Here is a 14,712-nt window from a genome sequence, read left to right on the forward strand (position 1 = left end):
GGCTGGTAACGGAGGGTAGCAGGTGAAGGAGAGGTAGAGGTGAGAGAAAGGTTTGATATTATTTTAATAATTAAAATATTATTTATTTAATCTATTTTTATTTATTCATATTAAAAAAAGAAAATTAAAATAAAATAATGACATGGCGTATTCTGATTGGTTTATGATTATTTTTTAAACGAAATTAACGATTTATAATTAAGGAGTAAAATGTTTCAAAAAAATACTTAAGAAACAACTCGGTACAAATGGTATAGTTAAGGAGATAAAGGTGTATTTAATCTTTTATTCGCAATTATACACTTCTTAGTATTAGGTGGGCCCTTATTTTAGCTTAAACCTGGAGTTTGGATAATTAAATTTTTAATTTTAGAATTTTTTTTTACTTCTGGATAGTTAAATATATAAAAGGTAAAATTTATTATTATTATTATCATATCAGATTGAATCAAATATTTTTATTTTAAATTTGATTCTAAACTTGAATTCGTTTTAATCATATCCTTTTGAAATTTCAATGTGATTTGAACTCAAATTTTTAAAGCAAAAAAATTAACACTGTAAAATCAAATCGAATCAAAATCTATCAAATAAGGATCAAATACACGTTGTTAAGTACAATTTTAGAGAGTAAATAGATAAGAATCAATTTAAAGAGTAAGTTAGAAAATGTTAGGAGATTTCGAGATTGATATATACTAAAATAAAGTTTAGGAATTAAATAAAAAAAATTAAAAAGTTTAGGAACTAAACACTCATTTATCTCAAAATCAAAGTATCATCGTGCTACAATGGTCGGCGAGTGAGTTGGTTTTAGATTTTCTCTTAGTAAAAAAGTTAAAAAAGACTTGATTCAGTTTGAAAAATTATTTTTTATACGATTAGATGTTAAAAATGTTTCAATTTGTAATTGTATAAACTCAACTCGACTCGAAAATCTAAAACTTATGTGCGACAATCTCGTAATCGGACGTCAGTCTGGCTATTTGACAAGTTTATGAGGGCGGCCTGTGAAAACTCTAACATCCAACATCGAGCTTTAAAAAGAAAACGAGTAAATGAAGGATCTTAGGGTGTTGAGGTTTTTTTAAATTTCAGAAAAAAATGAGTTCTTTTAATTAGTATTATTCTTAATTTTTTAAAAACTAAAAAATTAAAAGAAACATAAATATGACACTTCTCATTTAAAGGTCGAATTTAATGATCGTTATAATCTAGACACCTAAAATTAAAGTATAACGTTGAAAACGTTAGACATCTTTTTTAATAAAAAATTCTTTCAGCACCTAAAGTAAACTTCGAGTACTTTTATACTAACCCTAAAAATATTAAAGAATCGATCATGAGAAAAAAGTTACAAATAATTATAATTAAAATTTCAAATTAAATAAAATATAACATGACTGATACGTGATTTCCAGGCAAGCAAACAATAATTTAAGAGGTTATGAGATTTTAATGTTTTTTATTTTAGACCTGAGCAATTGAAATAGGAATTATTCAAATTTAATGATTGTTTTAAAACAAGAGAAAAGACAGTGGCTAAAATAGGAATAATAATAAAGTTAAGTGATGAAAATTTGAATTTACCCTAATGGGCTGGAAAAGTCTGATTCATCGTCTCCCTCGCAAGCGAGCGAGCGAGCGATGTCGTGGTTTTCTCTACTGAGAGAAAAAAGTGCACAATATTAAATATAGATGAAATCGAGAGAGTGCGCATTCATTCGCATCACCAAATGGCGAGTCAGTTCTCGCAAACACCAAAACAAAACAAATTAGAAACATTCAGGCCAGGGTACCTTAAAAACAGAGCATCGAGTTGGAACAACGTCGAAAGGTTTTCTTCCCAAAATTTCAGATATAATTATTTCCAACATCCAGAAGCTAACAACTGAGCACTCAAGCTCGCGAATGATGCATTGCTTGCTCTTTGACCTCACCAACTTTATCCATCAAAACAGAGTATTGCCATTTTTAGATCTCGAGATGACCAAAACAATATGCATTTTCTCCTCTCATCGCTCGTGAAAGCAGAGACTTTCAAGCTTATATAAGCCTCTAGAGTTTATTGAAAAATGCAACCAAAGCTACATTCTTCCTTCTTTCAGGAAAAAAAAACTCGAATCCGCAGAGTCCTGAAGAAAATGTATTCGGTGATGGGGCAAGTTTATCTTGATGGAAACAATGAAGCAGGATGTAGTTTTGACGATCATAGCGGCACACTTTCTGTACCTCTTGTTGATACGATTAACTTGACGGTCACAGACGGGTCTCAAGTCTCTCAACGGTGGAAATTTAAATGCAAGTGTTTAGGAGGCATCACATACTACATCAGTGGCTCTGAGTGGACTCGTTTCTTAGGGTCACACTTTATTCCAAAGAAGACGGCGAGGACGTTCACCGTGTTCATGTGAAGTAGCAGGGAGCTTGATCGAGTATGGATGCTATTTGTGGGATTGAAGTCTTGTATTTCTTCTTTTATTTCATAGTTAAACTGTGATTTGCAGCTTTGTTTTGCTAAGGCAGGCAGCATTCTGCTGCATTGTCAAGGTCTTGTATTCCTTTTGAGGTTATCAATGAAATGTTTATTAAGCAACTTTAATGTGAAAAGGAATAAATATACAAATCTGAATCTCCTTAATTTAACTCAAACTGTAAAGACAACTTTAATGAAATCGCCTTATCATTCCCGGGGTCAAGGCATTCGCTTGAGCCATGGATGTATTGATAATCCAAAGTATGTATGCATAAGGCTATACGAACAACTTCCAAGTTCTCGGGTATAACATTTTCTTGTTTACTTGCTTATTAAGCAAGGTCATAACAAGGAATCAGGCACCAATGACCCCATAATCTCTGTGGCTTGCCGAGGCATCAAGCCAATATCCACTAATCTTTACATGGGAGAGTTTCTTAGTCAAATTTCAAGGAGATTTCCCAAAAGTCTCACGACCGCGGCATGGACATTTCCGGCGGTAGCTATATAGCCCCTTGCTTATCATTGAAACCCATTTCTTGGAGTTGTGATAATTGTTGATCCGACTGGTAAAATAAAATAAAAAATTAGGGAACTATGTTGTTAGAGATTAACAATAATAACCCTATACAATTTATAAGACTTGTTTTCTAGAAATCAAGATTGAGGTAAGTGGATTTCCCCCTCCCCCCCCCCCCCTTTATCATCAGTATCATGCATTTAAGAAATGTTTGAAGCAAATATAAAAAATAGGTGTTGAAAACTGGAGTTCAAATTGCAGACCTGCACTTAATCTAAAGTGCATATTTACAAACTCCAGTCATGAAGGCCGCATGAACAGAACTGGTACCATAGGCGGTGAGTAGATCCCATGTCCTATGAAGAAACATTAGACGACAAGTTATTTACAGCCGCGTTACACAGTTCGGATTAGTACAATGCAAACAACATAATCACCATCTTTATAATGCAGCAGAGCGAATATTAGCTCATCCATATTGTCATGTATTGTCAAGAAGCAACTTTGTATAGCCTCTCGAGAGGAATGCACTGGTAATCAGCTCACCCCACGATATATAGCATTAGGTCGAAGGTCATCCATATTATCTATGTTTCTGTATCCATCGATATCCCTGACACCTGTGTAGCCTCTACGGGCTAGATATTCACGGTAGTCATCTTCTGTGTAGAAAATCTTCTCCTCAGTGTGGACTGGTATATGATCTGACTCATCATAGAGGCACACTTTTATAGCCAAACCTGAATGCAGGAGGTAAAAAATGCACAAAAAATAAGTACTTATTGTGTTCTCTCTTCTATCAGTGAAAAAAACGTCAGTAATCATGTCCCCAGACATGTTTGATAGCAAAATGATAATGTCTTAGAGTTTGACCCGTCAGAATACCAAAACCCGACTCAACTTAATTTGATCATAAAAAGTCAAACACCAATACACATGACACGAACATAAGGTTTTAATTCCCTAAATGACCAGAATTATATCGTCTAAAGGGATCCATACCGATGTTACCTTCATCAAGCTGGAGTGTATAATTCCCTAAAGGCATTTCCCTGTCGAGACTGCGAACTGTATTGTCTTCATCCTCCAACCAAAACGAACGTTTCGTTCTCAATCTAAATGCAGATTTAATTGCCTCTCTGATTGCATCCGCAGTTCCGTCTATACCAATTCTTCTTGTGTAGTCCCCATACTTGACAGTTATAACCCTTCCTCCATATGACTGACAGTCCCCACCTACCAAAAAGAACGTGAAAGAAAATGAGAAATCGATATATGGAGTGGATATTCATTGCATTTAAAATTTTCATCTCAGACAATATTTGGGGCATAACACTCTGAAACAAGACTGTCCGCCAAAATCACATTCACTTGAGCAAGTGCGAATGAACACCTGAACCTTGTCGTACATGCAAAACCACCAAATCTTTTGGTAAAATCAGTTGAAAATTCTAATTTACATAACTTACCATTTCCCGGGATCTCTCTCCAACTCCAAGGTGGAACTCCACTGTTTGCAACTGCATCAGCTGTTGTGATAGCAAGAGGATGTCCATCATGATCTAAACGTCTTTCAAGATTGAGTGTTGGCCTACCATTTGCTGCACACCGGAATACACAAGCAGAAGGAGATGCATAACATTTCAAAGACATGATATTGAGAATAGATTGAAGACATGCTTCAGTAAGAAGTTGTTTGATCACTCCTCAGGGTACATAATTTTTGCTTGTTAATTCAGTGTGGAAATGCATCAATATGCCAGATTAACTTGACGAAAAAACAAGAATAAACGTTAAGAAAGCAAACTCAATTACAACAACATACCTTCAACAGGACCAAATGATATGCCAGTATCATCAAAGCCTGCAAGAACCAAACCATATTGGCAAAGATAACGAAAATCATTATAATAGGATGCAAGACTTGATACATGTTGCAGTATGAATGAGAAATCAAAATCTCCGAAAGCAGGAGGTTAATACTTATATACTGCTTTTGTAAAGTGCTGTGCAACAGCAAGTTTATGTGAAGGGTGAAACCAGATGAAATCAAGAAAACATAGAATGAAGTGAATGGACAAGGGATCCAGCAACAAACAACAGAATGGAAATCGATAGACCAATAGTGATAATTATGTCTACCAAAATAAGAATTTAATTCTTAAAACATATTTACTACTACTTCCCTGCTTTTATTACAGGTTGTTTCCTAAACTTCAAAGAAACCAGAGAAGCCCACACCCTTCACGCCATATCTAAACTTTAAAAAAAAACAAAAAAAAAACAAAGAAGCCTCCTGCGCTTATCTATGTAGAACTTCCCTGATCTTACAGGCTATACTCTAAACTTTAAAGAAACCGTAGAATAGAAGCCCAGAATCCCTACATCATGTTGAAACTTTAAAGAAACCAAAGAAGCCTACAATCCTTACATCATATCAAAACTTTAAAGAAACCGAAGAAGCCTATAGCGCTTATTGACATTCGACTTCTCTGCTCTTACAGGCTATAATATACTAAACTTTATAGAACCAGAGAAATCTACAACCTTTACTCCATATCTGGAAGTTTCCTATCAAACTAAAAATTCCTGATCTGCTCAGCATGATTCATGCTTCAAGGACCTTGATCACGATACCATATTTCAAATCATGCAGTTTTTCTTTTGATATGGCACCTTGCTTCAAGAGCAGACATAATACATATATAGCCATCTAAAACACCACAATAAAGATATCAGCCGGAGCTTTTTCAATATCAACTTCATGAAACATGATTAAAGCAGACAAAACTTCTTATAAAGCACTCATTATAACCATCGACAAAATTGGAAGCCTACTCAGTCAAAGTTATTTCAAATCAAAGAAATTCCCATAGTGAAATAACTAAAAGTAACCTTCTTTTCCCCTTTCCCAATAGCAATTATAATGCCCTCATTTAAGTCACTTCAGGAAGTAATTTTAAACAAATTCAACCTAAAAACTAATAGCAACTTTATGACATGCTCCGACTCCGGGGATCTCACCTTCCAAGTTTCTAACAATAGCAATTCATAATTCCCTCTTAAGTCACTTTAGGGAGTAACTTTCAACAAATTCAACCACTAAAGCTTTCATCTGTCTTGAAATAACCACCAGAATAGAGCTTTTTACAAAGAATGCCCACCATTCATCCCATGAACAACTGAACAAAAAAATTTCCACTTTCTAAAAATGCCAAAAAGGAAAAGCCTAAAAATATAAACACACATGACACACCCTTATCAGCGAAATGCATAAAGGAATCAGCTTTAGGAGTTGGGGTTGGGCTCTTGTAGGCATTCTTGGTCCTCTCCCTTAAAATCTCTTCAATTTCCTTGTAATAAGACATCTTGGCCGACCCACTCCCTCTATCTTGATGCTTAGCTTTCTTGAACTCTTTCAACAAGTTCCTCCACTTGTCGGTACACATGGTGGGGGATCTATCGAACCCTTTCTCCCTCATCTTAGCCGAAATCTGCTCCCACAAATGCTTGTTGGATTTGGAAGTATTGAAGAGGCCGTCCATTTCTCTTCGAAAGCCAATAAGGCTGCGGGTTTCGTCTTGGACCCATGTCTCGGCTCGTTTTTTGGGGGCTTTGGCTTCAGGATCTTCACCGCTGCTTTCACCTAAGATCATTTGCTGTTTCTGTTGATGTTGTGGTGGTGGGGCTGCTGGTGAGGTGGCAAATCGCCATTGGTGGTGACCTCGATGATCATGTCGCGGGCGGCGGCGGGACCTTCCTCTTTGTATACGTCTATTGGGCGGGGCTTCTCCGATAAGTACATGGCATGGCGATTTTGAATCTGAAGAAGAAAGAAGAAAGCGTTTAGCAGCTGCAGACGGTCGAGGAGTTGGAGCGAGCCAATACAGATGTATTTCTCAAAGTGTGAACTTGTCTTTCCTTTGTGCGTTGCGTTTTGCTTCTTCTCTTTTCTATTTTCTATGATCAGCCTTGTTGAGCCAAGCTCCCAATCCATTACTTAAATAATATTAAAAATTAAACAATATTATATATTTGATAAATAATTATTATATTATTAGATATGAATTAAAATTTAAAAATCACCCAATAATCTCAAATTTTCCAAAATTTTTAAATAAATTCTACTTGAGAGAGAAGAAAGAAGAAATTTTGTTATTAAAGTTACACTTATGAAAATAGAATGTTCTAACTAAAAACTTTTAAACATATGATCTAAACAATGGTGATGCTTTAAAATATCCTAGAATTCAAACTTCCTTTTTTAAAACTCCAAATTTTCTTCATTAATATATATATTCATCCTAAAATTATATGCGTCCACCTTGAAATTTTATCGTGTAAAAAATTTATATTATTAATATATATATGTTCACCTTAAAAAAAATTTCTAAATCCGCCACTAGATCTAAAGATTATTAATCATGTTAAATATTTTCTAAAATTACTTTTTGTATTATTATTATCATTTTGAATGAAATTCAAATCACTTTGCAAATATATATATATATATAATCATGAATCACTGCTCCATTTATCTCGAACAGAAAAAAAAAAGATTCATTTCAATTTGATCATCGAAGTTTTGATAACTCAAATTGTATAACTATATTCAAGTATGTTACTAATCAATTTGAATAATGAACGAACTTAACTATTTTTTATTTTTAATTTATGAGTATTTTTTTATATTTTTAATTAATTGTCCCATTCGAACTAAAGATCAAGGTCAGCTCAGATAAAACTTGATCGAGATTACTGACTTCTTATAGGGTTGAGTTATACACGAATAGATGACAACCAAAAAACTAGGACAATAATGTGGAAAAAAAATCCTACGTCCATTAATTCTGGCCTGCATCAACTACATCAAACTCGACCAACCTTAACCTCTACCTCGATTCAATACTCATAACACTCAACTACCTCCATTAATGCTGACCCTTCATCAGCTCCATCAACCTTATTTATTAAAGAAAACAATACTCTTCAAACTCCAAAAGCTTCTTCGAAACGGCATTTAAAGACTAAACAGTGATCATTGCTCTTAGATGACCACTGACAGAGATACAATAGAATATAAAAATATCCAATGAAATTATGAAACCCTTAACTCTCCTTCAAAAAACTATCCTCAAGTTTTGATAGGGTTTTATATGAAAGTAAACATCATAATTAGTTCAACTATTGTCTATCACGATCCATGAAGAAACAAATAACATTAAAGCCAAGCAGTTTGAAACTTCCTTACCCCAAACACGTTTCCTCTGATTACTTTCTAGACTTCTTTCTTGAGGACTTAGATTGAGGTCGTGATGGCTCAGCGTTCTGTGAAGCTCCTTTTGAACTAGTGGCTTGGTTCGATTTTGGGTTTGAAGTACTGGAATTGGTAGCTGAAGCACTAGACTCACTCTTGTCTCTAACCACTGCACCCTGGGATCCTCTCACCTGAGCTGCTCTCTTATCCTTTCGTTTGGGCCTGTAACTTGACCTTTCCCTCTTTGGGAGCCATCTTTCTGGATCTGGTGGAGGACCAGGATTTGCGGGGTCAAACCCTTTGGGATACCTCGGCTTTCTCTTTCTCTTTTTCTTTGGTTTCTCCTTGATCTTACCATCCTCTTGAGCATCAGCAATCCCGCCACGAGAAGCACCGTCAACAGGTTTTGCCCCTGAAGTTTTCTCTAAAGCATCCACATCAACCCCCTTCAAACCTGGTAATGGTTTCAGTTGCTTCTCGTAAGCTTCAGCCTTTTCAACATTCACACGAGCAACTGTAGTTATCAGCCCGACTAATGCTTCTATATCTCCGTGACCTTTTACAAGCTCCTCATACAAGTGGGCAGCTTCCTCCTCCTTGCCATGCCTGAGCTTGAAGGATGCAGCCTCTCGCATAATAACACTGAGCTGGTTGTCCTCAGTCATAGCAGATTTCCACCATTGGATTGCAGAGTCAAGCACAGTGGCTGCACCATTATATCTCCAGCACGCTCTTTGAGAGTAACAAGAGTGGCAACAGTTGCAGGCATGTGCTGGATGTCGGGAACCTTAGCAAGGGATTCAGCTGCAATTTGAGGGTGACCAGCAGCAGCAGCAACCTGTGCCCTTGCCAAGAGTATGATCTTCGACTTTTCAGGAAATGCCTCAGCAAATTGACCCAACATTTCTTCAGCTTTCCCTGCCTTGTTTTCTCTTACCAAGACAGCAGCTTGAAGCAGTACTGGCATCACACTGTCAGGAAACATCTCTGGCAAAACGGAGACAAGTTCCCGAGCCTGCAGGTATTCATCAACAGAAAGGGAAACAAATTGATTAGCTGTCTACTTTTTTTGTTCCCCCTCAAAAAGAGAGCTAAAAAACCAATGCATATCAAAAGTGCTAAATGCAAAATCCCAAAACAGAACCTGATCCATCTTATTTGCATGAAGAAGGAGTAGAACACGATTCGAATATAGTGTCTCTTTTTGTTTTGGTGAAAGCTTCAAGTCAATCGCATGCGCAAGCTCAAACTTCTGCGAGTCTTTCTCTTTAAGCCGATCAAGTTTCCTTAAGCTATCAGATATATCTTTTGGGCCTTTCACAGCAATAAGGTTGTTCACTGCTGCTGCAAGTGAAGGTTCATCTGCCATATTTCGGTTTATAATATCTGTATAAGCTCCAACAGCCTCCTGTGTTTGACCAAGGAGCTGATAAAGCAAGTTAACACACATTAGAGGCTGCTGCATTAACAACATTCACAAGGAGATAAAAATGGGAAATAATACAGAAAATGATTACATGATGCTATTGTTTTACCTGATGAACATAAGCTAATTGGACAGCAATAGGAGCAAGCTCATTCTCAATGTCCTCATCAGCAAGGTTTTCTTCTGTCAGTGTTTCCTGACCAATTCTAACGAGAGAGAGAGAGAGAGATAGAAGGAACATGTATTAGCATATCAGTAGACCTGTGGTCCACTATTTGGATACATCTTAATATCCAAAGAATAAGCTACGCAGCATGTTATATCAGTTCCCTGAGAAGCTAGAGCACTAAAATGGAAAATGTTAATCTGGATGAAATTAAAACGAATATCATCATAATGATATGAGTTTTAAAACATTCAACTTCGCTTTCCAATTTTATCCCTTGCTGCATCTGAAAAGGAGTTGCTAGAACCTAATACATCTGAAAGCTGATTTTTAACTACACTGTTTGAAAATGAATTTCTGAAGCAATTTGTAGAATGTTTCAAGAGAACAAATAGGTGCCTTTTTCAAATTTATGCTAGATTGAAATGCAATTCTGGAGTATTATAAAATTATTTTTTAAGAGAATTTTAGTGGGTCAGCTATTGAAAACCTACTTTTCTCTGCTACAACACCTAGAGCACAATAAAATTACCAAGAATTATAAATTTATTTTGAAAGTCAAATCACAGAAGGTGACACCACTCAACTGTGTATTTCTGAAGTAGAACCAGTAATGAGAATAAAATAAGTTAAACAATTCAAAAACAGATCAAAATAAAAATAAAGACAACTAGGATAGCTAAATTATAGTTATAATGGAAAGTTCTGATATAAAGACGCCCCACCAACATATGCTCGATACTTTTTCTCGGTTCCACTGAAATCTAAGCACCTTATTGAAATGATCCTAGCCCAAAACACGATTAATCTGTGAATCTACTAACAAAATAAAACATTGATCCCGCAACCAATATTGAGTAATGAGAAAAGATTTCTATATACAAACAATAAAAATACTGAAGTACCTTCGGGCTGTGAGCAAGAGTTGTTCTGCATCCTTAAGTTTATTTCCTTCAATTAAAGAACAAGCAATATTGTATGCCAACTCAAAGCTGCTGGTAGCTTTGATCTTAATGGTATCCAATGTTCCTTGCACTTCTGAAGCTTTTCCAGCAGAAACCAAACCAGCAACCAAATTTATTTCCAAGGAATCAATCTTTGCTTTTTGAAGATTTCGACAGATATCAACACAAGCGTCCATTTTCCCTAGACGATATAGAATCTGAGATTCTAACAACATCCTAGGTTGAGTCTTATCTTGCTTCTCCAAAAGCTTCAAAGCTTCATCCAACTTGTTCTGTCGGTATAGGCAATATGCCTATTTAGAGATAGAAAGAAAACAGGTATTTTAATTAGATTTGGAATATCAATGCACCCTAAACAGGGCAGTATATTACTGATCAGATAAATTAAAATAACAAGAAAACAAACATGAGGTGCAGAGTGAAACTATGTTACTCAAACTTAAGTGTATCAAAAACAGGATGTGCTTGGCATGGAATTTTTATTTTTTAAGAAGTTTTTTCATGTTTTGGAGGGTCATACCCTCATGCCCATGTCCAAAATGTGTCGGACATGGATACTTCAGAAAAGTTGAAGAGTTGCAGCAAGATAGGAGGGAAACATGAATGAACAGGTCAAGCTGATAACAGTATACAAATGAAAGAAGACATTACATAGAAAAAGAGCAATGAAAGAAGATGATGAGACCAGAAATTAACTAAAAATCTTGCATAAGTCTCATACCATAAAAGCCTCTTATAGACTACCCGAAAGTGAAATAAATCAACTGCAAAACCAATAACTTGAACTCCAAATCATTATTATGAGCAAACTTCCCAAATATACTAAATGATATATCAATCAAAGTATATACAATTAGCTTAAATTCTGTCTGATTACTATTTTGCTATTTAGTTTTCAATGAAAACAAATTATGATCAAAATGTGCAAATAACTCAATGTACAAGATTGGCACACAAAATTCCCATATAGACAGTCAAATTCCTGCAATTTTTTTCCCATTTACAAATATATAATACTTCAATTTTTTATTTTTCAATAACATTCAGTAATAGCATAGCATTGAAACTAAAATCGGATTAAAAGAAAAAGAAAAAGCGGGAAATGACCGACCTTGTAGAAACTGAAATCAAAAGAAACCTTCTGAGCAGATTGAATTGCTGAGAGAGCATCCTCAATCTTATCGGCCTTCATCAACGCCACAACTTTGCATCGAATGGCGTCTTCATCTCCCGGCGCAACTGACAGAACTGCGTAGAATTCAAAATTAAGTCAGAATTATGCAGCTGACAGAACTGCGTAAAATTCAAAATTAGATTTGATTGATTTTGGAAATAGTAAAAAAATTGAAAACAAAAATTACGAATGCAATGCACCTTGATTTGCAACTTTGACGGCTTGTGTGAATTCGGATCGTTGGATGTGTCTGTTGAGTGAAGTGAAAAGATCTTCGATAGGGGGAGGAGGCTGCGACGGCGCAGCAGCCGCTTTTGGCTTCTCTTTAGACTTGGGCGCCATGGATTTCCTCCAACGAAGAAAACCAGATCCTTCTCCTTCTCTTATCGCTTACCAAGCAGATGAAATGAGATTTTGAGGGTTTCTTTTTCTTACGGTCGTTCCATCTCTTCGGTTTTCTCTTCTTTCTGTACAATTGGACAAAATTGGCCCAATAGGCCATGCGGAAAAAAATTAGCCAACAAGATTATCTTTAAAATTAATTTAACATCTACGATATAAGTTACGGTAGAGGCTAACTCAACACGTAAAAATGAAAAGTTTATCTAAATAATATTTTTTATTTAAACTCATCACATCAAAATGATAAATTCTAAAAAATATATATTTTTAATTAAATTTTATCATGTTAAAATAATAAATTTTAATAAAAATATATTTTATTATAATATGTTATGTCCAACGTGACGAGTTCCAAATCATTGTTGCAAATATCATAACTCTTAAAATAAAATGTCTGATTAGACTAACAATTAGCCCGCCTACGATATTCTGCCAAAATTATTCTACAATTTCCGCTTTCAGATGGGCCTCTAGCCTTTGTGGTAAGAAGAAGAAGAAGAAGACGTTACAAGCCCGTTGTAAACCTTATGGGCCTGAATCAACCATGTCTTAAGTTCACTTTATTTTCACCTACGTGTACTTGTAAATTCATGTAATTTTTTTGGGTAAAATACTTAAATGGTTCTCAATTATAGTTGTTTGTTTGGTGAGTCTTCTAATTATAAAAAAATTATAAAATATATTTTGATTTTGAAAAAAATAAATTGTTTTTAATTAAAAATTATTAAATAATAACATAATAATTAATAAAATTAATATTGTAATTATGTCGGTCGTATATGGCTCACCTCTTCTGATTTTGGTAAAAAAATTGTAGCCGGTAGTCGGATGGTAATCAACTAAATATATTGATAGTTAAGAGATGAAGAAATATCTCGAAAAGAAGTATTCACAGGCTATAAGTATGGAGAAGAAGCGCTATTTCTCAAGTTTCTAAGAATTTATATATTGACCTCTTATTCGTGGTGGCGTCAGACCTATGATTATGATTATTATCCGTAGATGATTGAATACAACTGCTAATTTAATAGTTTCAATTGTCTTGCCAATAGTGATGGAAAACTAAGTGACTCAAATAACTTTGAAAGTCAGACTTTTGAAGCACACCAAGTGTCCTCTCTCAATGATATACTTATATTCAATTCTCACATTCAAATCCGAGTAATAATAATTAATAAAAAATTCCGAGTAATAAAAAGCTTTAATATTATTCTATAACCAATACATAGTCGATGATAAAAGAACTTGTACAAGTCTCGATTCTCAAATTTTTTGACTTGTTAAAGATATTCCTAACTAAATGCATGAATGTATTCAAATAAAATCATTACATTACAACAGATGCAAACATAGCCTAGTTAACCAGTACAAGGTTTTGTTTGAACACTAGTTTCAACTAGTGTTAAAAAGATTAAAGTTCACGTTCGCATTTAATGTAATGTAATGTAATGATTTTACTGGATTGATTAAAATAAAGTTCATATTCTAATTAAGAATATCTTTAATAACTCAAAAATTTTGAGAATTGAGGCTTGAGGAAGTTTTCTTATCCTTGACTATGTATTGGCATATTAAAATAATGTTAAAATCTGTTATATTTCTAAAAGTCGGATATAAGTATATATATAACAGTAGCGTAATTTATTGCTTTTCCATTCATTTGGAAAATCGTCAAATCATATATTGAACACGTGTGTTTAATATACGTATTTCAACAAAAACAAATTAAATAGCACGGGTTATACCTTAGTTTCTACTAAGTTCGTATGATCGTATAAGTTAGGTGACTGGGATTGTGTATATCTCCAAGTAACACATTTAGATTATTCTTACAATAATTTTAAAAAAAATAATAATGCTAAAACATTTTAGAACTGAGAGAAGTATTCTTTTATTTTTTTTCTGTTGAAAACCTCGACGAGTCCAATTCATTTATTATAAAGGATCTAAAATATATTACTAATATTATACCAACTCTTTGACTTTAGTTAACCTTTTATTCTATAATTTTTTGTGTAGAACAATACTAAGACGACAGAATCGACCGTATATCATTGAAGTAACAGAGTCGACCATATATCAATTAGGCAGTACAATGAAGATCTCACCTTTTACTTTCACATAATAATAAATGTATATATTTGAAAATCTTTTGTAAGTTCACTTCTTCTTCTTAGTGTTTTTAGTTATATTTAAAGTGTTTGCTTAACAAAACAATAAAAACAATATATCTAACAAAGTTTAATTATATTTCCATAATTTATCGATAAGATATTAAATTAATTATGAAATAATAGAATGTACTTTCATTCTATAATTTTTTTTA

The 14,712-nt window shown here is 34.3% G+C and overlaps 1 protein-coding gene and 1 pseudogene across 1 annotated transcript; both read right to left on the reverse strand.

Moving 5' to 3' along the window:
- Positions 1-2,762: 2,762 nt before the first annotated feature.
- LOC120143330 lies at positions 2,763-6,935 on the reverse strand (annotated as a pseudogene).
- Positions 6,936-8,048: 1,113 nt separating this feature from the next.
- LOC120143329 (signal recognition particle subunit SRP72-like) lies at positions 8,049-12,441 on the reverse strand. The gene is given in 7 exon segments (XM_039157680.1): positions 8,049-8,971; positions 8,974-9,268; positions 9,398-9,679; positions 9,789-9,885; positions 10,751-11,103; positions 11,922-12,058; positions 12,185-12,441. Coding segments are annotated over 7 exon segments (2,010 nt in total). The 5' UTR covers positions 12,327-12,441; the 3' UTR covers positions 8,049-8,267.
- Positions 12,442-14,712: the final 2,271 nt, after the last annotated feature.

This window comes from Hibiscus syriacus, unplaced genomic scaffold, assembly GCF_006381635.1.
Source record: "Hibiscus syriacus cultivar Baekdansim isolate YM2019G1 unplaced genomic scaffold, ASM638163v2 tig00110840_pilon, whole genome shotgun sequence".
Lineage (NCBI taxonomy): Eukaryota > Viridiplantae > Streptophyta > Magnoliopsida > Malvales > Malvaceae > Hibiscus > Hibiscus syriacus.